The sequence below is a fragment of the Odocoileus virginianus genome, chromosome 6 (assembly GCF_023699985.2).
Source record: "Odocoileus virginianus isolate 20LAN1187 ecotype Illinois chromosome 6, Ovbor_1.2, whole genome shotgun sequence".
Taxonomy (NCBI): Eukaryota; Metazoa; Chordata; class Mammalia; order Artiodactyla; family Cervidae; genus Odocoileus; species Odocoileus virginianus.
In genome coordinates, this window is record NC_069679.1 from 23,355,924 (window position 1) to 23,382,722 (window position 26,799).

The 26,799-nt window shown below is 40.1% G+C and overlaps 1 protein-coding gene and 1 non-coding gene across 9 annotated transcripts; both read left to right on the forward strand.

The window, feature by feature from the left end:
• The first annotated feature begins 872 nt into the window (after positions 1-872).
• Positions 873-20,421, forward strand: TMCO5A (transmembrane and coiled-coil domains 5A). 8 transcript variants are annotated; one of them, XM_020891439.2, is made up of 12 exons: positions 873-1,005; positions 1,498-1,543; positions 2,546-2,695; positions 3,085-3,208; positions 3,890-3,940; positions 4,659-4,730; positions 6,114-6,170; positions 6,586-6,645; positions 7,075-7,139; positions 8,565-8,622; positions 10,607-10,647; positions 20,182-20,421. In XM_020891439.2, the coding sequence occupies exons 2-12, from the start codon at positions 1,509-1,511 to the stop codon at positions 20,261-20,263; spliced, it is 795 nt and encodes a 264-aa protein (XP_020747098.1). In that variant the 5' UTR covers positions 873-1,005; positions 1,498-1,508; the 3' UTR covers positions 20,264-20,421. The 8 variants fall into 8 exon arrangements, 7 of the variants coding, with proteins under 7 accessions (XP_020747098.1, XP_020747095.1, XP_020747093.1 ...); XR_011488221.1 differs by lacking the exon at positions 20,182-20,421 and adding an exon at positions 8,137-8,280 and having other exon boundaries at positions 887-1,005; positions 10,607-10,636; XM_020891436.2 differs by lacking the exon at positions 20,182-20,421 and adding an exon at positions 14,194-14,581 and having other exon boundaries at positions 888-1,005; positions 2,539-2,695.
• Positions 10,989-11,093, forward strand: LOC139035803 (small nucleolar RNA U13). Its single transcript, XR_011488513.1, has one exon. It is a non-coding gene; the product is annotated as a small nucleolar RNA U13 (small nucleolar RNA).
• Positions 20,422-26,799: the final 6,378 nt, after the last annotated feature.

Below are 26,799 nucleotides of genomic sequence, written 5' to 3' on the forward strand. Positions count from 1 at the left end.
GTCTCTGGGTTCTGTGTCCACTCCAGCACAACCTCAGGTCTCCCATTCACTAGCCCTCTTAATGCAGCTACACCCACACCTCCAGGTTTGGAGGTGCTCAGCTGCACCACCCGGTTTCCAACTGTAACAGCTTCCCTCCCACACATATAAACACACTACATTTCGTCTCATCCCCGTCACCCATTTATGTTTCCTTCCAGCATTTTTCTCTTTTGTCATACCAAATAAAATTAATTTGCTCCTTTATTTTGTTGTTTGTGTTATTACTACCCCACACACACACCCCTCTTAGAACAGCAGTCCCCAAAACTTCTGACACCAGGAACCAGTTTCATGGAAGACAATTTTTCTATGGACAAGGGTGGGGCGAATGGTTTCAGGATGATTAAAGGCATTACATTTATTGTGCACTTTATTCCTATTATTATTACATCAGCTCTACCTCAGATCATCAGGCATTACATCCCAGAGGTTGGGGACCCCTGCCCTAGAATGTAAACTCCATGAGGGCAAGTGTCTTGACTATTTAGCATACTCTGTCTCTCTAATGCTTAGAACAGTGCTTGGACTACAAAGGGGTTCAGTTTGTCAAATGCATGAGCAGTTAGTTGGCTACATGATGGGATTAGACTGCTGGCCTTAGGACTCAGACTTTCTATATCAGCTACACTTGGGCAGTGAGAGAGCACAATCTGCCAGAGAAGTAAAAAACAGGGGCTGCCGCCTTCATACGGCCCAGAAATCAGATCCATTCAACTACTGCTGCCAAAGGGAAGACATGACCATGAAACACACACACCCAGCTAGGTTCTGCAGTCTCCAGAGGTGGTGAGAAACCGTTGCCACCCAACCCACTGTGACATGCTGCTCCGCCCTCCCCATGTCAACAGCAGAGTCATGAAGGTTCTGAGAATCTATTGCACAGTTCCACTGGGGAAAGATTTGACGCTTCAGCAGCTAACTGCCTAGGGCAGAATCAGGAAGACCATACACATCAGAAGGGAGGTGGGGTTTATGGAAGAAATGGAGATAAAGGGGAAATCAAGGAGGCACAGCAAGCCAAATTATTTACTTCTGCTTGGTTTTTCTGAGATCTATTTAATACTAAGATCTTAATATCTGGAGATTCCTGCAGACACTAGGCTAGAGAGCACAGAGATTACTTTTTGGAGAAGTTATACACCTACACCCATGTCCATGAGCTCTTTAGGAAAGCAGCTGGGCCTGGAGCAGAAAGGGACTTAACAATTTATAACTATTGATTCAAAGGATTTTGTGTAGGTGAACTATCTCCGAATATATCTGCTAGCAGGATATATGCTAAAATATCCAGTACATACTGTATCCTCACTGCATCCTTACTGAGGCATAATCAGATCATGAGCAGAAAACCAAAAGGCTGAATTTTGTCATGGCCAAAACATGAAGTTGGTGGGAAGAAACCAGTTAATTTTGTTTCTGTATTTGGGGGCTCTAAGCATTTCTATGATATTTTAGGGAAATCTACAATGGAAGAACAAAAGGAAGATCAGCTAGATTATGAGTAAGTAACCCTAATTACACAAAGCCACATCCAAGGACCAAGGTATGAAGAAGGCCCGCTGCTGATGTCTTGCTTCATGTCCTAGTTTTCCTCTCTCTCTCCCCATCTACTATCTATCCATCCCCCACTGCATTCCGCCCCAAGGACTTTGTGCCCTCCTGAAGGGACAGCTTTTATAAGTTTTCCTTTCTAAGTGATAGCTATTTTAAAGTCCTTCCAAGGTAGGACTTCCTTTTCCAAAATCATCCCTCATTCTTACTCAAAAATCTCTCTGCCTCACTAACTTATTTATGGCTAATTATTTAAAAAGCCAACTACTTAATTGATACAAGAAAAAGAAAAGTTTACTGAGAGCTTCCCATGTGCCAGGTACCCTTTCTAGACCACGCTAGTGTTAACCTTTATTTTATTCAAATTTTCTTCAAAAAGATGTTTGCATTCTTAAAAGCGTATGCATGGATCACATCCGTTAACTTAATGGAGTGACTGTCATTTTTCAAGCTTTGTAGTAGGCACTGGAGCAGAAGTTTTGAGATAAGGAGGAAGGGAAAGACTGAAGCTCTCCCTGCCAGTGAAAATCACTTGTGCCTCTGCATGAGGCCAGGCCCAATCATTAGGAATGTGCCAGCTACCTGGATAAAAGTACTTAAGAAAAGTGGATTGCATGAGCAGATTCTGTGAACAATTTGTCTGAGAAACCAGTGCAGAAGGCTGTTTAAGGAAGCAAGACTTCTGGAACCAAAGTAGAGGTGCACTAGTATATCAAGCACTTTGGCTGAGAAAGCCAAGAAAAACCTCCCTTGCTAACCAAGTTGAGACTTACTGAAACAAACTGTAGAGCATGATTAAGAAATATAATTTCCTAAGAATGAAAATGGAAAGCTATGTTCCCAGAAATAGCCAGGTTAATGAATTTAACGCCTTTTAGATATGCCCTTTAGTCCAAAGATTACTGACCTTAAAATAACTGGCCCTTGTTCATTTTGGGGACTGAGTCTATAGGCCAGAGAAAGTGGAAATCTTCAGATTGGCCCAGTCAAAGAAGAACATTAACAGTTTGAATATGGACCTTGAAAGGGATATGCAGAGAATAGATGAAGCAAATCAGGACCTTCTTGTCAAAATCCACGAGAAAGAAGATGAGATTCAGAGGTGAGTGCTGGGGTTCCATGTGGAAAGTACTCAGTCCAGAGGATGGGATGGGAAAAAAGGGACAAAACTGAATTTTCCAGTTTGTTCTAGATATCTAAATCTTGTACAGCAAAGTGTCTCCTTCATTCTTTGGCATTTCTCTACAGCTCAAACCCGAACTACAGCAAGTTTCAAGGAGATTCCTAAAAAATTGGGTGATATTTACCTGAGTTGAAAGAACACTGAGGTATTTGATTTGGAATTAGAGGAATCTTACTTTTCCTGCCTTGAAAGTGATTCTGAGTCTAAGAATCCAGGAAAGAAGGGGTTCCAACTTGAGATTCATATTTACGGTCACTGAGGTACCCTTGAAACTGCTGAGTTCCTCACAGTGTGTGCCTGTCATCCAGGTTGGAAAATGAGATCACTCAGACCAGGGACCTGGCAGAGGATGAGGAGTGGGAGAAGGAGAACAGTGCCACGATGGAAAGGGAAAGAGCCTTGCAAGAGGTGGAAGAAGAAACTGCCAGACTGGTAAGCAAGAAACTGGGAAGTGCTATTTGACAGGTTACATTCATTATCCTGTCTCTCATCAACCATGAGATAAGCTGCTGTTGTTGTTGAGTTGCTCAGTCATGTCTGATTCTTTTTAACTCCATGAACTGCAGCACACTGGGCTTCCCTGCCCTTCACTATCTCCAGGAGTTTGCTCAAACTCATGTCCATTGAGTTGGTGATGCCATCCAACCATCTCATTCTCTGTCGCCCCCTACTCCCCTTACCCTTAACCTTTCCCAGTGTCAAGGTCTTTTCCAATGAGTCAGTTCTTAACCTCAGGTGGCCACAGTGTTGGAGCTTCAGTTTCACCATCAGTCCTTCCAAAGAATGAGATAGTCTCCCCTTTTTACATACAATATGTAGTCAACTGAAAAGCTGTGGCAGGATGTGACCATCCACAGAAAGGAATGTGTGGAGGTTAGGGTTTCTTTGGTAATATTTAGTACTGGAAAGCCCTGTGTGTGGGCATCTCTGTCCCTGGTAAGTTGGCAGGTATGTATTGAGATCAAACCACAGATTCCTAACCTGACATTATGCAGTAAGATAGAATTCCTGCAGGAAAAATCACTAGAGTAAAATGGAGAACAATCAACTGAAAAAAAAAAAAGATGATGATATGCACATGCCCACTTACACTCTGCTTTTTTCTCTCAACAGGAAAGGAAGAATGAGACCCTGGTCCACAACATAGCAGAACTTGAAAGAAAGGTGGGATAGGATTCTTGTGTTCCCCAGTGTTCCCGCTGCATCCACAGTCATCAGAGAGGCAAGGGAACAAAAGTGATCATAGGGGATTCCACGTGTCAGACCAGCCTGTGCTGGGGTGGGAACTACTCTCCTGAAACTTAGCCCGATAACATAAATAAATTCCACCGATCTTCCCTACAAGTATCAGATGAAAGAAATGGGTGGGGTATTCAGGGTATTCAGTGATACAGTGGGTTCTTCATTGTGTTATAAGGATTCCAATAGACATTCTGGAAGTGATTGGCTGGAAACTTTGTAGTGAGAATTAATTTTACTTTCAACATAGACTTTTAAAAACACTTAATTCTTAAGGATTCCCTTTTCTTCATCGAGACATACCCTTTATCTTAACTGCTGCTCAGAATACAGTGGGCTTCCTATGTTTACCGCGCTTTCTGACCCAGGTCTGCAGCCCTGAGTAACCTAGCATGGATTAGGAGTTTGGAAAAGTACCCATGTCTTGAGCAGATCTAGCTTTGATGACCAAGACTAGTGAGAAGAAATTGGAGGTAGAATAAAAATGTTTTCAAGGGCACCAAGTGTCCACCAAGGGACCATCTCCTGACAGCTTTTGTCAAGGCCAAATTACCAGCCCACACACACCAGAGAATGTCTTTGTCTTTTTTTTTATTGGATGTATTTTTTATCTGCAATTGAATTTTTTTATTTGAAACTGTAGCTTACAAGGAAATCTCAAAAGGCAACAAAGTGTGAACAAGACAACCTAAAGGGAACCCCAGAAGAGTCAAAGGTAAATGGAAAAGCAATCTTGAATGGGTTTGGACTATGTGAACAGGAAACAAGCCTTTAAGTTGAAACAACTGTCAAAGTTGAGATAAATTCTTTGTAGTTTTACCCATGTCAGGCATAAGCCTGGACCATTTAGTGCTGAATTTTCCTCTGCTCTTAGTCAGGAATTTTGCTCTGAAGCCATATATTTTGTTCTTTCTTCCATGAGGAAGAGCAGAAACACAAATACATACGTTACACTGGAGGCAGCTGAAGTCTCTAATTTAAATCCTGGCCCCAGTACTTAGTGTGGTATATGAAGGGCAATTTAATCAGTCCCTCCCAACCACAGTTTGAAAATTGAGTGAAATTGTATATATAAACTAATCTTTCCCTTTTTTGGACAGCTAAAACCTGAAATCCCATAATTTTAAAGTGACTATTTAAGAGTCTGGCTAAGGTATGTGTATGAATTCATAGACAGAGCTAGGATCTGTAAATCTACTGTATGCTGGGAAATTTACATATCCTATCACGGGATCCAGTCTAGGAAAAGAAATCACTAAATTGGTCATACAAGTATCTAGTGAGTTTTACTTAAGTAAGGTGATTATATGCGTGCTAAGTCGCTTCAGTTGTGTCTGACTCTTTGCGACCCTATGGACAGCCATATAACTTCCTCATCCACACCAAAGTTCACGGTCTTGGCCCTTGTTATAACCTCTGCATGGAACATATTTCCTCCAGATCTCCATTTGGCTAATATTTTCATTTAGACTTCAACTCAAGTATCATGGGAGAGACCTTCATAAACCACCTATAATCGCTCTTACTCCATCACTTACTCTCAGCACTCTTGTTTTTATTTCTCTCACAGCACTTATCCTGATCATGTTGACTTGCTATGTCCCCCACCTAGAATGCCAACTCTGCGAAGCAGAGAGCCTTCAATCCTGCTCATCACTGTACCCTCAGTACTCCCCTCGCCCTTTCCCTGTCATTCCAGTGGAGTGGCTGATATAAAATGGCTTTCATCAAATATTCAAGGAAGGAAAAGAGGAATACGGGGGGGGGGGTGGGGGGGGGGGTGGGGAGAAAGGACTGAGTAATGAATACATAAATGCAAAGGGGACAGTGACATTTCCAAGAGTGAGTTTTTCTAAGAGAAATAGCTAAGGAAGAAGGAAGCTAAGAACTGAAGTTTAAGAGCGAAGGGAGCACTGATGGGTGCTCAGTGGATTCACCAGGCAGCCGCACAGGATGGTTTGACTGCTCTCCATCAAAGAGATATCTGAAATGTGCCTGACGCACTTCAACCACCTGTGAGATAAACTTTGTGATAACATTTCAGAATGAAATTCTGCTTTTGCCTTGCTGAGTTACCAGCCTCTTTTCCTGTCTATAGGTTAAGTTACAACAACTGGAAGCTTCCTGTGTGGACCAAGAGAAGAAGCTGGCCAAGGTAACCACAAACATCAATGTTACTTCTCCCATAGGAAGGGAAATGTGATTCTTGGTCCGGCAATCTAACACATTCTTCAAATGATTGAGTTATAATAATGTTCTACTTCCAAAACTACATGGGATGGATGAATATAGTATTCTAGGTTACCTTCTATTTAACATTTTTACAGGATACATTTCATAATGTCTATTTTCCACAAATTAGTATCTATTCTTCTCCCAACTATCCCCAAATAATCTCCATGGGACTATAAAGTATATCCTCAGAAAATTAGTTTTTATGTACAAAAAACATATTTAGAAAAACTAGAAGCCTACATTTAGGGTCTTGTACACAGGAGGAAACAAGTATACTATTGTTCTTACAGAAATTCCCTGAGAAAATTTAAGACTAATAAATTTTGGCTTCCCAGGTAATAGAAGACTATGCATTTGTGGCCCAGCTCTGTGAAGATCAAGCTTTCTGCATAAAGGTACAGCCTCTCAGTAAAGAGATAGCAAAGGGTTTGTTCGGGTACATGGTGAAATGGAAATAGGTTTTTCAGAGAAGACCATCTGGAATAATTTTAACTCTTCAAGGTGTCACTCCAAGGGGACTTTAGAGTTCTTGACACTCCATCACCAATATCATTCTTTTACTTCCCTGGTCTCCCAGCCCCTAGTGCCTTTAACTTAATGATGAGCACTTTTCCTACTTATAATCCCTATTATTCCCAGGGGCCTGTCCAATGGTGAAATGTGGTGAGAGATCAGTAATGATGGAGTGAAGGCTAGGAAGGAGGAAAAGTGGCAGTGGGAATACCAAACATCTATGTTACAGTGTAATAATGTGTGTTTATTATGATTAGGAAACGCACAGGGCTTTAATTAGTAACTGTGCTTTCCTTTATTTCTCTTTGAAGAAGTACCAGGAAACTTTGAAGAAAATACAAGAAGAACTAGAAACTCGATTCCTTGAGAGAGAAGTGTGAGCTTTGGCAAACAAAGGAACATCCTGGTTTTAGTGGTAACTCCATCTCAGCCTGGGTCAGAGCAAACATCTCTCTGACTAATTCCAATTTGGAATTGCATGAGCCCTGACACCACATATCTTCCCCCTCCATAGTGATCAGGTCAACTCCCCCTACACTACACCAACTTTATTTTTTTTTTTAAGGCAAGATAAACGAATTCATATAATGTTACTGTATAAATACACAATTTTTAAAAACAGCACCATTTTCAAGTGTATACACAATATGATTGCAATAAACCAAATTTAAAATACAGGTCCTTTTCCCAGCTTTCTTAAAAGAATCTAGAAATGCATCTCCCTTCCTAACTTTATCACATTACCAATTATTTGGGTTTATATTAAGGCCAGGAACATATGCCTTACAAAGGGCTAGTGGTCAGGCACCTTGATAAGCAGAGCATGTCTTATATTTCACAGAAAAGGCCTTATAATTAATACCATCCTCACTTACCTCAAATATACAGAAATTAAACCATATGGGACAGGTATGACACTAACCTCCAGACACCCGCTAAGGCTATCATATTATGAAAATCAAACTGTATACTATTATACTATATTAAACATAAATAAAAGCCTCCCCCCAAAAAAGACTCCTTAAGTTTGTCCAAAGAGTTTAACTCTTTGTTGTTTAGTTGTTAAGCTGTGTCCGACTCTTTTGAGATTCTATGGACTGTAGCCCTCCAGGTTCCTCTGTTCATGGGATTTCCCAGGCAAGAATACTGAAGTGGACTTCCATTTCCTCCTCCAGGGGATCTTCCCAGCCCAGGGATCGAATCTATGTCTTCTGCATTAGCAGGCAGATTCTTAACCACTGAGCTCCCTGGGAGACACTTAAATTCTTCAGTTTAAATCAAAAACTTCACTTCAATTTCTTGACCCTCTTTAGAAGTTAAATCCTAATTTAGTCAAGAAGTATCTCTATTTATTAAATATTTTGGAATCTTAGGGTGAAGAGAAAGAGACCCAAACTGCATAAAGCCTCTAAATAAGCAGGCACACATGGTGGCCTGGTGTCCAAGGCACTGGGACCCAGAGGCTCTCACCCTTAAAGGACACCTTCAAGTCTCCCAAAATCCTTCCTGAGCACTAGGTATGGCTTGACTGCTAAGTTTCTAAACTAAGACTATTCAACAAGAATTTATATGCTGTCTATTAAGTATCCACTAAGCCATTTACTGAGTACTTGAAAAACAGGTAATATGACTGAGGAAATTATTTTTTAATTAATTTGAATAGCTGCATGTAGCAAATGGCTACAATAGTGGACAACATAGTGTTAGAATATAAAACTATTTTTAAAATAACCGCCATATAGTATGAATCTCCGTGTGCACTTTATCCAATCTGTGTCTGTCTCGGTTCTTTTCCCCCTAGGTCAAAAGTTATGTGCATGAACTCCACAAGCAAAAAGTATAACAGCCAAAATAACAAGGTAAGTACCCACTCCATCTTCAGCTTCTTCAGCATCATTGCCTTTCAAAGGAGTTTCTAAAATTACTATAAGCCACCAAACATCTATCAATCTTCCCATGTGCATTTTCCAAGAACAGTACTAGATGTAACTTCAAAGCACTTCAACCTAAACCAAGAGGACATTAGAACAACTGTTTTCCCTCCTACAGCCATGCAAATGATGTGTTCTCAAAGAAACCGGTCCAAGAGCAGAGAGAGTTTAGAATGGAAGCGAGAAGGAACAGTAACTGAGGGTGCACTCTATGGAGAAAAGGTCAATATATTCGCCACTGCTCTGCACCAATCACAGCACTCTTTCCTGATGATCCCAGCATGGTCCTGAATCTTTCACCGCACAGAATGCTAAGGGCATCTATTACCACCTAACCAGAGTTGGCCTATGAGTTAAAACATAGGAAGCGATTGTCTCTTTATGATACAGCTTTCATGTTTGTACAGCTTTAACATCATGATGCTACCAGCACACATGCAAAGGTCTGAAGGAAACAGATATGGACACAAAGCACCAGACCTCTGGGCCTGCTTGGTATCTTATGGCAGCAAACATAGATAAATCTTACTGGACTTGAGTTGTAATTTATACTTCCCTAGAACCAAGGCTGACATTCATCAGGAATTTTATATTGTTGAGATATACAGTCTTTATAATCATAGAGAGGAGAAGTCATCTCTTCTTTAAAAGCAAATATCAACAATTGACTATTATCCTTGAAGTCCTCCAGATGTTTGAATATTTATTAGACTGTATGACTGTAGTCATACAGGTTTTTCTGGTCCCAAGCTTATGTACTCCATTCAGCAAGCCAAACTCCTGAAATAAATGAAGTCCACCTCTCTAGAACCAAGCTTGGCATGTTCCCCAATATGTCCCATCATCTAATCCCAGTGGTTCATTAAATTATTCCTTCTGGCCACCTATCAGAGAAACAATAGGGTTGTCTTCATTAGGATTATGAGAGTACCATGAGATGGTTCAATGACCTAAGAGGTTTGAGCAATCCCTGTGAAGAGGCTACCTGAGCAGGTGACCAGCTAGCAAGCCACTTAATCTCACTCAAACTGTAGAATCGACTTTGTAACCCAGAAAGCTACCTTCTAATTCCAATTCAGCAAGCCTATTTCCACAGTTTTAAAATGTGATCATAATTCCTCTTCCTTTTTATCTCACAAAGAAGTTAAAAGGAAAATAACTGAGAAAACATTTGGAAGAGAAATGTCATAGAAATCCAGAGTATATCTTAATCTTTACATTTTTATAGCTTTCAAATTTTATCTCTTAGACTATGTTTGTGTGGTTTGTATAGCCTATAACCTTCTCTAAGGGTCACTGGCTAATCCAAAGGTAAGGGTATAATTGAGACAGCCCAGAAAGTGGACTCAGAGGACCTGGGATCCAGGCCTGGTCCTGCCACTTACTAGCTGTATGACCTTCCCTTTCTATGTCTTCTTTCTTTACTATCAGAATATAAAAAGGTGATGCAGTTACATATATATGTGTATGTATATATATATGTGTATATATATATATATATATATATACATATATATATATGGGTTTCCCAGGTGGCTCAGTGTTAAAGAATCCGCCTGCCAATGCAGGAGACACGAATTCAATCCCTGGATCTGGAAGATCCCCTGGAGGAGGAAATGGCAACCCACTCCTGTATCCTTGCCTGAAAAATCCCATAGACAGAGAGACTGGCGGGCTGCAGTCTATGGGGTCGCAAACAGTCCGACATGACTGAAGGACTGAGCACACACACACACATCCATATATACCCACATATATTTGACTTTGAAAATTTCATCTCCTTATGCGTATGAAAAAAATCTGTTAAAATTTTATCTAAAATAACATTTAATTAACAGCTCAATGGCTATTATTTGGCAGTGATAATAGCCTTCAGAAATTGTTTATTTATCACTGTCCTTTCCTCTCCTAGGATAACTCTCTCCAAAAGAAGAAAGCAGGGTTCTATAAAAGGTAAGTAAATATCTTTGAGTAAACTTCCCAGAAAACTAGGAGTTCTACTTAGCTACTCTGGCAGAGAGCAAAGTCTAGACATACAACCACACATACACATAGAGTCAAGTCAACAATGACTGCATTTCTCAGTCAATGCTATGACTTCCTTGTCTGAAGGTGATTACTAATCTCAACTTTCCAGTATTAGAAGCTAGTGGCCTAGCAGTAATTAGAAACAGGAATCTTATCACCTAGAAGAGATGTGGTAAGTCTCTTCTTACTCCTTTTTCCCTTTAACACTTTCAACTAGTTTGATGCGTCTGGTTTTCCAGTAACATCAGTAGATTAGAAATGGGGAGATCCTTCTGTGGTTCATAATCATGATGATTGGGTTTTTACACTATTGCGTGAGATATGCTTCCCTTAAACTTTGCTATATCAGCATACTACCTCTTAATGTGAAAAATAAAAATAGGGAGAGAATTTCTAAATGCAAGGATACCACTGCCTAACAACAGATAAAAGGGAGAGAAAATGATTGTGAAAAAGAGATAGCACCTAATAGTATCCAGCACACAATAACTGCTCAAAAATCTTGTTAATACAAATAAGAACTCAAAATTCAAACAACTGAGTGGATATCAGCCCTTAGGGAATCACCGTGATTGCAAAGTAAAATTAGTATTGAAGCCCCTTCATTTTTAAGAAAAGGTCAAATTATGTTTAATATGTTTAAGAAGGCATAGAGAAACATAAATTTAAAGTGGTATGAAATGTGAGTTAGAAAGATTCCCATCAAAACGGTTAACATAAAATTATTAGTGCTTAAAGGCCAGCTCCAATTGTCTGGAAAATTTGCTTAAGAGGGATACTCCTTCATACCAGATAAGTGAAGTAATACATATTCCAATATTCCTAAATACATGTTCCCAGAACAACTAGAAGAATTTTCCCTAGAACTCCTAGGCCACCTTCACCGATAACTCAAAAACCAGTGCCCAGCATGGAATTGCCAATGTGAACTCCTAGGATAAAAATTATCTGCCTTTAAAAAAAAAAATTATCTGCCTTAAAGAGAGTAGCCTAAAGAAAATTTAGTAGCCTAAAGTCCAGCAGATTTACCTTATCACATCGAACTGCAAACGCCTTTCCCCTTGTCCTGATGCACATCCTTGGGACACTGGTATATGTGTGCTGATAAGAAAGCAAGGTCCCAGAGATGTCATCCCAGACCCTTCTCATGAATACGGTATCCAACATCAAGGAGAGTGGTGGGAAGAAGACTGTGAACAGCTTTTGATTCTCATTTTGACCAAGAGCCTGTACTAGAATGGATCTTGTCATCAAGATTAACTCTACAGGAAAACTTCAGAAAACTGGAGGGGCAGGGGCCGTTTGTGACTGGTGAGTGGAATTGGACAGTGCTTTTGTCCTGGGGCAGAATGCAGCCTGCCACAGCTTGATGAGGGTAATATAGCAAAGCAAACAGGGGAGGTTTGCTCATGTCAATCATATTAAAGCCACAAGTGCAGAACAGTTAATCAGTTAAAAAAGGAATCAAGACTACCATAAGGAAATTTACAGAAATGTATTAGGAAATATTAAAGGTAACACGAATGAAAGAAGAGAATACCAAAATCATGGATAGGAGGTCTTAATATCATAAATATATCAATGGTCTCCAAATAATGAATAAAATCAATTCAATTCCAATCAAACTCCCCAAAAGATTTTTCATGAAATTGAATAAAATGATAATAAAATATAGCATATATGGGAGAATAAAGGGTCAAAAAATGACCTGGGCAATTTTAAAGGAGAGTTAAGGAGTGAGAAACAAGTCCTTTGAGATATCAAGACTTACTCGGAAGCTACAGTAATTATGATGGCATGGTGTTATCACAGGAATAGAAAAGTTAACCAATGGAATAGAACAAAGAGCTCAGAAACAGTGTATGTACCGAAACTTGATATATGACAGTGATTATATGTCAGAGGGTAAAGAAAGGATTGATTGTTTGATAAATATGGTGGGGGAAAAAATGGTTATCTAAATGAGAAAAAATAAGATTGAATCACTACTATATGGTATAACAAAAATCAAGCCCAGATAAGTTAAAGATGTAAATATCAATTTTTAAAAGCTTATAAAACTCAGTATTAGTCATCTATTGCTACATAACAAATTGCCCCAAAATTCAGTGACTGCAAACAGCAAACATTTTATCAACTCACATTTTCTGTGCGTCAGAAATCTGTGAGCTACTCAGCTGGGTGGTTCTAGTTCAGGGTCTGTTATGAGGATGCAGTTAAGATGTTGGCTGAAAGTACAGTCATTAGAAGGCTTGGCTGAGGCCAGAGGATCTATTTCCAAAGGAGCTTACTCACACAGCTGGTTGTTGGCAGGAGGTCTCAGTTCCTCATAACAAGGCCCTCTCCAGCAGGCTGCTTGTGTGTCCTCACAAACTCACAGCTGGCTTTCTCCTGAAAGTAAGGAGGAAGCTGCAGTGCTTTTAGTACATAGCCTAGGAAATCACACACTGTCACTTCCACGATATGCTGTTCTTCAGAAGCAAGTCATTCAAGTCTATTCCATACTCCGATGGAAAGGAAGTTCTCAAAAGGAGGAATACCAGAGAATTTGTGGACACATTTTTAAACAACCATAAAGATTTAGTAGAAAATAGTATCTATATGCTATTCTTCAGAAGCAAGTCATTCAAGTCTATTCCATACTCCGATGGAAAGGAAGTTCTCAAAAGGAGGAGTACCAGAGAATTTGTGGACATATTTTTAAACAACCATAAAGATTTAGTAGAAAATAGTATCTTTTAGGCCAAGGGGTAGAGAATAACTCTTCAAACAAGATACAAAAAGCATTCATTCTAATTAAAGGAAAGGTTGATAAATTAGACTTTATTAAAAACAAATTTTGAAAAAAAACAACTTTTGTTCTTCAACACCTTAGAGCAGGTGAAAGTTATAAACTAGAGGGAAAATATTCAAAATAAACACAATGGAAAATGATTGATATCAAGAATATACAAAGTTTTCCTACAAATTAATAAGAAAGGCCCAAATAGCATAATAGATAAATGGGCAAGAGGAATCACATAAAACCAATAAACACATGGACAAATGTTCAGCACCATCATTCATCAGGGAAATGCAAGCTAAGACCATAGTGATATATTACTTTATACACGTTTGATTGGCAAAAGCTTTAAAATCTGATAATACCAGATGTTGAAGAGCTTGTGGAGCCGCAGAAACACACCCTGCTAATAGAGCATAAATTGGAGCAAAAAAAATTTTCCAAAATAAAAACAAACAAAACAAGACACCTTTAAATAGTGATAATGCTGAAAGAGAATTGTGATGGGAGATAATGGTGATGGGAGAGAGAGTAGCTGGCAGACCATATGGGAAGAGGTTGCCTTTAAAAGGGGTTGTTAGGAGTAGAGACATTTGAATATCAAAGAATCAGACATGCATTTAGGTATAACTGTTTTATTCCAGGTTTTCTAACCTCTAGCTAACAGTTCCTCGGCTTTCTCTTTCCAGGATTTTTCAATATTTCTTTTTCACCACCCTGTTTTTCATCAGACTGCTGGGCTACTTGTTGTTCCATATAAGTTTTATAAATCCAGATCTCTTTGTCAACATACTGCCCAAGATACTGAGCAGGAACATCTTGTGGAAGCTAAGATGTTTCCTCTTCCCATCTCTCACACTTGAGACAGAGGACATGTTACCCCACTGACCCCCAAGAAATATCCTTGAGCAAAAGAAGACAAGTAGCATCTGAGTCCATAGACTAGGAGACACGGAACTTGTGGAGGGAAGAGTTTTTCTTCAGTTTTTCCCTTGAGGTTTGCCTACTTCATTACCATACCTCCTTGCACTGTCTTTCCAAGATTAACCTTGTCCAGTAAAGAGCTCTGTCAATGGATTTCTGTGGCTATGCGGATAAGCTAAATAGAACCAGAGAGTAAACAAAGTAGATAATTTGGGGGAATAATATCATAAATGCTGAACAAAATTAGAGTTGATCAGTTCTGGTGAATCTTAAAAATTTAAGACACTGGATCCCTACAAAGCAGAAGATTGTTCATTACTTATATTAGAACTCTTTGGTTACACACTGCCTTAGTTTAAGTTAATGTATAAATCGATAGCACACAAAAAAAGTATTGCCTCACAGAACTAAAAATCTGGGACTCCAGGCATGGCTGGATCCAGAAGTCTGAAAACAATGTCACTGGAGCTTCACCTCTCTCTCTTCTCATTGAATGGGCATTTTCCATTGAGCAAGAAGATGGTATCAACAGCCTAAGGCTCATATTACCAGAGTTGCATCCTTAGCAGAATGAAACCATCTTTTCTAATAGCTCCAGCAGGAAAGTTCAGATAAATTGACTTAGTTGGGATCAACTGTCTACCCCTGTCACATAATCAGTGTGGCCAAATGGATGGGAATACTCTGATTAGTCGAACACGAATCCATGAACCATATGTCCAACCACTTGAAAGGAACAAGGTAGGCAAAGGGACAAGAAAGAGATAAGGAATCAGCCCCATGTAAGCTATATGGAATGTGTTTCCCAAAGGAAAAGGGGCACTGAATTTCAGAGAAGGGGAAAAGGATACTAGAGGCAAAGGCAGACGTTGACTTAATCACTAGTTTTAGCCTTACACATAAACATACAACTTTGGCAATTAAACTCAAAACTGTAGCTCACTTCATGTGTCTTCCTAACAGTAAAAACTATAGCTTTTCAAGATCATAATTTGAAATAAACTATTGGAAAGAGCTCAGTATAAATATGTGAAAACCAAGATCTCCAAGGCTGAAGTAAGCAAGTAAATAGCGCATGGTATATTTACTGCTTCACAAACTTGGGATAACCTAAATATGGTCAAGTCATGCTCAGTAGCTTCAGTCGTGTCTGACTCTTTGCAACCCTATGGACTGTAGCCCACCAGACTCCTCTGTCCATGGGATTTTTCCAGGCAAGAATACTGGAGTGGATTGCCGTTTCCTCCTCCAGGGGATCCTCCTAACCCCGGGATCAAACTCTTGTCTCCTGCATTGCAGGCAGATTCGTTACCACTGAGCCACCATTTCCAATTAATTGTTGAACCATGCACATGCCTTATTAACAGGATATACGCCAGCTTCCTTTTGAACTTTCCCACCCTCCTAAATGATCAGGAGCCTTGACAGTTCTGAAGTCCAAGAGCACAAAGGGGTCACTGACTTCCACATCAGCAGGAAATGAACTTTAACTTTTTGGTTCACTGTCATTGCTTCTTGAGGCCACATGATGTCACTGTTGGAAATGTGTCCTACACAGGTTGAATAAGCAATTAATCATCTCAATGGAGCCACATCTGATAATAGGAAAGGACACTCTTAAGAATTATGTCAGGACAAGAGAAATCAGACAGGACTGTCTCAGCAAACCAGGATGTATAGTTGTGTGCTTAGGCGCTCAGTCATGTCCAACTCTTGTAACCTGCCAGATTCCTTTGTCCATGGGATTCTCCAGGCAAGAATACCAGAGTGGGTTGCCATTTCCTTCTCCTGACCCAGGAACTGAACCCAGGTTTCCTGCCTTGCAGGCAGATTCTTTACTAACTAAGCTACAAGGGAAGCCTAGGCTGTATGGTTACATACATATATATAATCTAAAATCTTGTTGACGTGGTATATTTTGCTAATGCAGTTACGTCTCATTTTTTAGTGTCAAGGGTGACCATGCTTAGGACCTAGTGTCAGAGCTCAAGCTGTACCTCCTGTACCCTTCATACACTGTATCTTTCTTGTTCCTTTCAAGTACCCAGACATACTTCCAAGGTTAAGTTCCTAGAGGATTAAGATTGATCCAGTTTCTGCTACCATCAGCCCTACTTCCACAGGGATCCCCGCAGTCTGGGAAGTCAGCCTACTCTTGGAGAATCCATCTATCTGGAGGTCAGGAGGTTGTTCTGAAGGCTCAGCCCTCAAAACACAAGGGCTCAGTGACATGCTCCACAGGAGGCTTCAAGCTGCATACCTTCCCTTCCAGGCACTTTCCAGACTTCTCTGCGACTTCTGCCCCCTGAGAAGAGAAACATTCTACCACCAGCTTTAAAAGGTCTCAGCAGACTCAGAGTTTGTCATGACATTTACTCAGCCCCTTTATAACAGACATGATGTTCATGATCATGAATACCATTTATTAAGCACTTATTATGTACAAGGCCCCTTACTAAGTATTTCATGTACATCACTGTATTAAATGCAACCTACCTAGTTTACAAATAGCCAGTTCTGAGAGCAAACAGAACAATCAGAGTTTTGAGTTGAAAGAACCAGAATTTGGGCCTGCGTCTGGACCCAAAGTTTGGCCTCTAATACCTCTGTTGTTTCTAACAGCAGACATTGACCTGACAGCTGGCCAGTGAAAGGCTGAGGCATAGTCCAGTGTGCTGGGATGTTCACCCACCTGTGAAGTGGGAAATCCCAGCCATGGCTACATTTATGGAAGAATTTGGGAGACTCTCAGGCAAATTACAGATTTATAAAATTGGCAAGGAATTTAGGAATTAGTCATTCTGACTCAGTGAGGCACTTTCCCCAAATCACATAACTAGTTAGTGACAGAAGCAGGATTAAACTAGATCTCTTGAGCATTTTTCAGTGGCCCTTCTCGGAAACTAGCATTTCCCAACTCTTTACAGTCAGGCAATAATATAATGAAGATGCTGCTGCAATTGTTTAAAATCAAAATCAACTGTACCCTCCTGTCTTCCAAGGTAAAAGCATAATTCTTAGCTCTGGCAAAAAAATAAACTGCCATATTTCTCTCCCTGCTCCTATCAGGGGAAGTGGAGAGAAGAAAGGGTGACACTTGGTACGCATGAACCTTTTTTTAGCAGGGCACATTAATAAACCCTGAGTTATGCAAAGTGTGGATTGTGAGGGAGTGATAAGTGTTAAAACTGAAATGCTTTTCATAATAATGAAATACATGAATTTTTTTGTCACATCTGAGAGAAGCAGCAGCAAAGAGAGAAAGCTGAACAAAATGATGAGACACTGAAATCCAAGCTGGTAGAAATGGACCAAGGGACTATCAGAAAAGAAGAAAAGCTGATATTCAATTTTAGATGATTTTTCTAAAAAGTGTTGCTGCAATATTTGCTCTTACATGCTTACTTCACTGGTCAGTAAACTCTACCAGATATAGTTATAGATATTTGCCTGTACAAGTTGCCTTTTGTTAACCCTTACAAGTGAATTTTGGCAGAAAAGAAGCTGTTATCTCTTCAGTTTGAGTCAATGCTGAATCAGAAATAAACAGCCGTTAAGTTATAGAATAAAGAAGTAAGTAGGAGAAAACATTTGCAGAAATCCTCAGAAAAAGAACCAAAAAACAGTACATGAAATATGGAGGATGGTAAGAAAAGCAATCTAAGCCAGCATCAAAGATAGCAGTGGCTCCTGGTGACTTTTAGATTGTAGAAGAAACTTCTACCTCTCTTCTTTCCTCTTGGTTATCTCCAAAGAGATTAACATCAAGGAGATTTGCTCATATGTTTACTTCTTAGAGTTTTATAATTTCATGTTTTCTTCTACAAATTCAATAGTTTTACGTTTAGGTCTTTGAGCCATTTTGATTTAATTTTGTTTATGGTGTTAGGTAAGGGTCCACCTTCATTCTTTTCCATGTGGATAACTAGTTTTCACAGTACCATTTGTTGAAAAGACTGAACTTTCCCCATTGAATGGTTTTAATATCCATGTTGAAAATCATTTGAGTATATATGGAAGAGTTTATTCCAGGAATCTCTATTCTGGTACATTGGTATATATGTATGTCTTCATGCCAGTACCACACTGTTTTGAGTACCATAACTTTGTAGTAAGTCTTGACATCAGGAGGTGTGAGTCCTTCAACTACGTTGTTCTTTTTCAAAATTGTTCTGGCTATCCACTACCTTGAAATTCCACATGAATTTCAGGATAAGTCTTTAAATTTTTTTACCCCTAAAAGAAAATCATTCACAGGGGTTTTGTGAGGGGTATCAGCGAAATTATGAATGGCATTTTCTTATAATGCCTTTGTCTGGGCTTTTTGCTATCAGGGAAAAAGCTGGCCTCACAGAATGAGTTAGGACTTTTCTATCCTCTTCAATTTTTGGAAAAGTTTGAGAAGGATTAGCAGTCATTCTTCTTCAAGTATTTGTTAAAATTCAACAGTGAAGCCATCAGGTCCAGGCCTCTTCTTTTTGGGAGATTTTTGATTACTGATTCAGTCTCCTTACTTGTTAAAGATCTATTCTAAGAACAGGTTTTTTATTTCTTCATGATTCAGTCTTGATAGGTTTTATGTTTCTAGAATTTGCCCATTTCATCCAGGCTATCCAATTTGTTGATGTACAATTGTTAATAGTATCTTCTTATAATGCTTTTTACTTCTGTAGCTTCACTGGTAATATCAGTAGTTATCTGATTTCTTTTTTTTTTTTTTTTTTCAGTCATCTAACTAAAAGTTTGTCAATTTTGTTGACCTTCCTAAAGAACTAACTTTTAATTTCATTGATTTTTCTCTATTTTTCTATTCTCTAATTAATTTATTTCTGTTCTAATCTTAATCTGAACCTAAATCTGCACTTCACATATCAGCTGGCCCACCCAGCTTCCTGGTCATACTTAAGTTTGAGAAATGGCTTTCTACAGAGGAAAGTTCCATAACATGTCCCTTAAGAGCCCCCACCAGATTGGCATTAGTCCATACTTAGCCACAAGAAGCTGTTTTGATCTGAAATCCCAAATATATTCATGTTTCCATCTGTAGGAGCCAGGTCAGTTACGGAAAAGAGTAAAAGAGAGATATGGGTTTCCCAGGTGACTCAGTGGTAAAGAATCCACCGGCCAATGCCGGAGATGTAAGAAACTCAGGTTCGATCCCTGGGATGCAAACTACTCGATCCTCTGGAGTAGGAAATGGCAACCCACTCTAGTATTCCTGTCTGAGAAATCCTATGGACAGAGGAGCCTGGTGGGCTACAGGCCATGGGGTGGCAAAGAGTTGGACACAACTGTGCAACTGAGCATACATGCAGAGGGGATACATAAAGGCAGTAGTGAGTGGTGGGTGGCAAGGACTGTCCTATACATTTCCTATCACTTTAGTAGTTCATCAAAGAGAGGAAAGTTAGCATATCCTGATTTTTTTCTTGACTCTCTGAAATTTCTACAATCACAGCTCCCCATTTGAAGTGCTAGTAAAACTTTTTCTCTTTGGAGTTGGGAGACTACACAAAGAAAAAGACTGGATGGGTGATCTATTAGGAGTTAAATGGGGCTATTTCTTTATAAGCAACTGCTTTCCCTACCCTCACCTGTTAAGAGCCCAATCCCAACACACACACACAAGTCAATTTGGAAATGAAGAAACAACCCCTCAGGGAGAAGCAAGCTTGCCCTTCTCCAGGGATCTTGGTGCCATCACACAGGAAAGGCCACCATGGAGATACAAGTCTCTCTCCTCTCTTTGCCAGCACTGCCACCCTGCTTGCAGGACTTACAGCCACAGTCAGTAGAACTGCTCTGTATTCTTCTCTCCTCTTCATTCTACCCTAAGAGTCAGGAAAGGAGCTGCACCTCATGTTCTCACCAGGAGGCAAACCATCTGGTTTGGTAAAATTCTTATGTACCCCACCACCAAGTCTTATGTCTCCTCCTTTCCTCTGATTCAGTCTGCCCCTCTTGGGTAATAAAGGTCAAAAGTTGCCTCAGAACAGACCCTGGTGTTTTTTACAGAGTCCACATTGGCACCATCCACTTTAGAGTCCAGTGGCTAATCCCAGACTAGGGGTCTAATTTACACTCTGCCTGATACAAATTTGTTCTGTGAATCTTGCCTGTCACCTTCCTGCAAGTTCAGTCACTTTGTGGAAGCACAGGATCCTGAGAGCCCAGCACTGAATAACACTGCTGCAAAAAATATCCCTATGCTGTTCTGTGATGACTCAGAAGAGATGAAATAGGAGAGAAGATACCAAAATCATGTTGCCAGAGGCACAGTTCTGGCCTGTTACGCAAGCCAAAGATGTCTGTATCCACTTTAGCCACACGGTGGTGCTAGCCTCAAAAGAATTACCCCAAAAGGAAATGAAACAGTTCCCACTTCCCTCTCATTAATGATAGAGCTGTAAACAGTGCTCAAAACATTACTCGTGGAAGGAGACTATATATTAATGCTGCAAATAAGCATGTAAAATAAACGAGTTTGTCCTCATCCTTATCCTCAACCTACTTCCCAGGGGGAATAAAAGAAATCAAATCACTGTTCCATTTTTTTTTTCCCTCAACTCACTGATTCAATCTTAACCGACCCTGGGGCAAAAGAATGACTCATGCTGGGCTGTTGGATGTGTACAATCCTGGCATAGAACCTTATTATTCCTGAGAGGGAGCTGGGGTAGAGAGCTGGTCAACTAGCCATCTAAGGCGCTCGCTCATTGGATTCTTGTTAAATGCTGCTGGCAGTCTAAGAAGATGGGAACAGCAGACATTTCACTGGTTTCACTGAATAAAACTTGGTGGGTTTAATGTGGGTGCCTTCTAGGCCAATGGGCAGAGAAGAACAGAAAGTCTGGTTTGGGCTTCTAAACCTCAAAATATCCCCTCCACCTGTCATAAGACCAAGTCTCACCAGCTGCCTCTTCTATTTGTGCAAACTAAATCTTCCACCTAAATGTCTTAAAAGCTCAGGGGGATCTTATTAAGCATGCTAAATAGCACTTAGGCAATGTAGATGATGCCAAATGGGACCAATTACTAGGTGCATACACAAACAACCTTCAAAACCACAGTGCCTATCAACAGCAGAAGCACCCTTAACTTTAAGGGAGAACTGACAAAAGTTGGTTAATGGTCCTCTGTAAGTCAGCCCAAACCTGATACTGATAACAATGGCAACCACAGACACAGTGATGCAAATCCAGATTATTTTCAGACCTGGCCCTGGACACTGGCAGCTTGCTAATACCTGTGATTAGGGAGGTAACACAACGAACCACTTATCGTTGTGCCTGTATACCCTCCTCTGGCCAACTACAGACTTCCAACCCTTTTACATGTTTAAAATCCTCAATTATAGAAAAGAGCTACAAGAATATCATCTCTATAATTTCATTCATAAAATATACATCTTAATGGAGAAGGAAGGAAAGATCCTAGCAAAAGTGCCCATTAGAATGAATGAGGTCATTAGATTGCCAGATTTACCCTCGAAATAGCAAGGAGCTGGATCCTAGGATCACATGGCATATGAGACAAGTGTTAACAAAAGCCGAGAGTTCAGCAGTCATAGGTTCCGGGTCCAGTGACTTAGTCTACAAGCAAGAATGAGTCTGGAATGAGTCTGGAAGGATTTTCCCATTTATCACAGGTCAAACATAGCAAAGCAATGGCTCACAGTTGCTCATGAGTTGCCTTTCATTTGACTCAATTTTTTTTTCCTTCTCATTTTCACATATTGTAAATTCTAGAGATGCCATCTAAAATTCTAGATTTGGGACTTCTCTTTAAAAACTGAAAAGTTTTGTCACCACTGGACAGAATTCTCATGTGACAGTAATTGCTCAAAGCTGAGAAATAAGAGCTGAGTCAACAGCACATGGCCATTTGTTCACCGTTGTCCCCATCACCCCGACTGTGTCATACCTGGTCTAGTTTACTCATCTGTGCCACCTCACACCCCTGTAAGTCCTAACTGACCTGGATTTCTGAGGGCGATACAGAAGAAAGAATCTCTGAAAGAAAGATGACGATATCAACAGTGATAGGAGCTACCAAAAGACAAACAACTTTCTGGACAGAACAGAATCAGTCATACCTGATATAACTAAAGTAAACACTCAGAAAAAAATATATAGCACAGCTCATACCAGGCTAAGCAGGAAAGCACAGTGTTTCCAGGGCTCAGAGCAGTGTAAGGAGGAAAGACAAATGAAAAACCATATAATGTGATGAGAAAGTGTTTCTTAATCTCAGCTTTTGATTTATGAGGAGGCAAACCACAGACTTACCAATAAGTCATATGAACTTTAGAAACAGCCAAAGGCTCCCTGTGTGGCAAGGATGCTGCCTGTGTGCTCACTTTCCTAGAGCTCATGGATGAGAAGCAATGGAACTGAGCTGCAATAAAGGAAGACTGGCTTAGGCTGAGTATCAGGAACAAATCATGTTCTAGAATTACATATACATTAAACTCTGAGATAACCACACAGAATTATAAGTTATTTGTGCTTAGGCAATTTGTGCACAAGTCTTAATTTATAAAGGTGACTGAGTAATGATACAGAAAGGTCCGTGTTACTGAAAAGAGTTTCTTGTTACAATTCCCCAGAAATGAGAGGCACATGGGGAAACACCAGCGGGTACAAGCAGGAAGGAGAGGAAAACATGGCCTAGAGCCTTGATTGTGTTCTCTATGGGAAAGGAAAGGCAGGGAAGGGGGAAATGGTCTAAAATTGGCTAGTTTGCATAATATTGGTGCCCTTTGCTCTAGAGGGGTGGTCTCTAGTTGCCTGGTACCTGGCCTTAGGCAATATGGCAGGAGAATTATTGGATTTGTGTGAGATTTAGATAAAGGAGGTAGCTGGGGAATAGACTCAAGATTGACTGGAAAGTTTATAATATGATTTTTGCACACCTGTGAAAGCTGTGTCACAGGGGAGATGTCAACAACTGTGAGCGTGATTTTGGATCTGGAATAGACAAACTTAAGAGAAAATAGATTATTAGGGAATTTAAGAACTCTTTGGCCTAGTCCCTTCATTTCATAAATGAGGAAATTAATGTTTAAGTATGTGCTGCCATTTGTCCAAAATCCAACAAGGCTTTTTAAGAGCACTGCACAGAACAGGATTCTCACCCATAACTCACAACTCTGACATCTCCACTACGTTCTAGTAATTTATGCCTATATGCACGCTGACATCTGCAATTCTCTTCATCATGTCCTGAGAAGCTGAAACAGGAACTGGCAAATTTTTTCTGCAGAGAATCAGATAGTTAATATCTCAGGATTGTGGGTTAGACCATCTGTGTCACAACCACTCACCTCTGCCATTGTAGCAGTAAAACGGTTGTTGGTTTAGTGACATAAACCAATGGGTGTGCCTATATTCCAATAAAACTTTATAGATATTGAAGTTAGAATTTCATATTAATTTTCATTATCATGAAATAGTCTTTTCAAAAATTTTTCAACCACTTAAAAACATAATAACTGTTCTTAGCTTGTAGGCTGTACAAAAACAGGCTGCAGGCTGAGTTTTGCCCATAAGCCAGTTTACTAAACTTTGGGCTAGATAATTTGCACATGTCCTATGAAATTACAGATGACTGAGCCAAATGACAGCCCATCACTCTAGGTTTTAGTTTTTCTATTGATAAAATGAGGTAAATAGACTCTAAGGTCTCTTGCAGACCTGTGACCTTGAGGCTTCTGCCAAGGGGACTCAAGACAAAAATGAGCTGTAAAAAGGAATCTGTGGGCTCCTTCATGGGCCACTATTAAGCAATACCTCTCTCAGATATCTCCAGCAGCCAAATTCAGGAATGATACGGCAAAAAAAATTAGATACACAGAATTTTAGAGTTAAAAAAAAATCATGGAATGGCAAGTTTAGGGAACAGGACTAAAGACATTTCTCTACTCAAAAACCTCTCAAACCGGATATGTGTAGGACTATCCAGAGGTACAGCCTTCCAAAAACACTCTAAGATAAGGACTTGAGTGCAGCAGCTAGTTTGTGTCAGAGACAGAAATAGGAAACACAAATGAGACAGGGAAAAATGAAATAGGGAAATGGGAAACACCATGCAGCTTATGTTAATAGGTCACTGCTCTGAGCATTTGCTCTGTTTAGAGCTCAGTTCTGCTGGAAACTCTCTGAGAAACTATGATGTGGCTTCAGAATTATTCTGCGGAGGGTGGGGTGGTTGTGGGCATTTATCGAGTCCAACTTCCCAAAGATGGAGGGCTGAGGACGTGAAAACTCCCATGGCTTCTGAGTACCACCTGCAGAGAAGCCAGAGAAGCTCTCAGAGTGCTGAAAAATTACTTCAACCCAAGAGGAGAGGTGACTTAAGGGGAGAAGCTATCAGCACGCCAGAAACATCCACCATGGCTATACTCAGAGAGGTACAGAACAGAAGGTGTAGGTATCAATACGCTAGCTACAAAGGTGATGGGGGGAGGAAAGGAATCAACATTTCTAACAGCATTTGCCCTCTCTTCCACAATTTGACTCTAGAACTCCTTTTTTTCATGAAGCATCTGTCCTTGGAGAGAAAACCAGATGAAGGTAAATAGAATAGTGCTGGTGACTAGGTAATCTTGGTAAAACTAGAAGATCTTTTCAGGTTCTATTCTAAAAATCAATATGAAAGAGGATGCACTAAATACCAATAGGCCTCTATCCTCTGGGGCAGAATCTAGGCCAATACATTCCACACAGTGCCAGGTATGAGGTCAACTCACACACACACACAAACACACACACACAGCGAAGAACAATTCACCTCCAAATGAGGTTACCACCTGAAGTGATGCGTGTCAGAGGAGGGACAGAATGTTCAAAGTGTAGCTGGAACCACGACAAGGCATCACCATCTGCCACCTGAGTCCCATCCCCCTAGTCCTTTAACCATCTGCATGCCTGCTCAAGCATGTCACACAGGGGAAGGGATGGCCCTGCCATCATTAGTGCAGTGGCAATAAAAAAAAAAAGCTCAAGAAATAGCTTCAAACTCTCTGACAGCATTACTTCCTTAAATCTGGAAATCTCCTTCCAAGAAGAGCTCTGTAGAAAAGAGAGTCACAGCCTAAACTTTAAATCTACACAGAGCTGAAGTGCCTGTGTGATCTGAATTTTTAGACTAACAGGAAATAAAAAAAAAATAGTAAATTGTTAAAGGCATAGCATAGTAAATGCTAAGCAGAACCTAATTTGGTATACATCACACATTCTCATTCTGAACTTTGATCAACACAAGAATCACTTCTCTCTACCTTCATATAGATTTCATCTCTAGATGTACTTTTCCCAAGAAAGCTAAAATAAATCCATCCAAAACTGGTTATGAAGAAGTGCCTCTAAGCACTCAAAGCAATCAGTTCTCCTAGAGCCTGGCACATAGGGCTGTTGTTTGGTTGATAAGTCATGTCTGGCTTGAGACCCCATGGACTGTAACCTAGCAGGCCCCTCTGTCCATGGGATTCTCCAGGCAAGAACACTGTAGTGGCCTGCCATTTCCTTCTCCAGGGGATCTTCCTGACCCAGAATAGAACTCGTGTCTCCTGCATAGGCAGGCAGAGTCTTTACCATTGAGTCACCAGGGAATTCCCTGGCACACAGGGTACAGTTTGGCTATTCCAGCTCTTCAGAGCCCCCCCCCCCCCATATCAGAGACTGGGTTTATGTAAATGTGGGATACCAAAGAGGAACAGACCCCATCTGGACCCATTCTCTAAGGAAGGCTATTTGGTCTATATTCTCTAGGCAAAAGATCTCGATTCTAAATGTTAGATAAGGTCCTCCCAGTTCAAGTGTCTTTCCTTAAAAATAACTGAAATTTCCAAAATAACTAAAATTCTTTTATCTTGAGAATTAAAATGATATCACAAAACACACCATTAATAAGAACTCACTGAACATATTATACGCCATGAAATGAATATACCCTTTTCTAATTATTCAGGTTAAAGAAATGGCAACCCACTCCAGGATCCTTGCCTGGGAAATCCCATGGACACAGTCTGAGTCTGGTGGGCTACAGTCCACAGAGTCACAAAGAGTCAGATATGATAGCAACTGAGCACACACAGATACATATGAAACTATGGAGAGGTAATATACAACATAGCAGTTAGACAGATGAGCTCAGAGGTCAGACTGCATGGGTTCACTCTGGCTTCATCACTTGCTGGCTGTGTGACCTGAGACAAGTCATCTAAACTCTCTGAGACTCAGTTTCTTTGTATATAAAAAGAGTAGTGATAATTAATATAAATGAAAATACACATAAAGTGTTTACCATAGTACCTAGAGCAAAATAAGTGTTTTAAAATGTTAGCTATTTGTGGCAGGCTGAAAATGTTC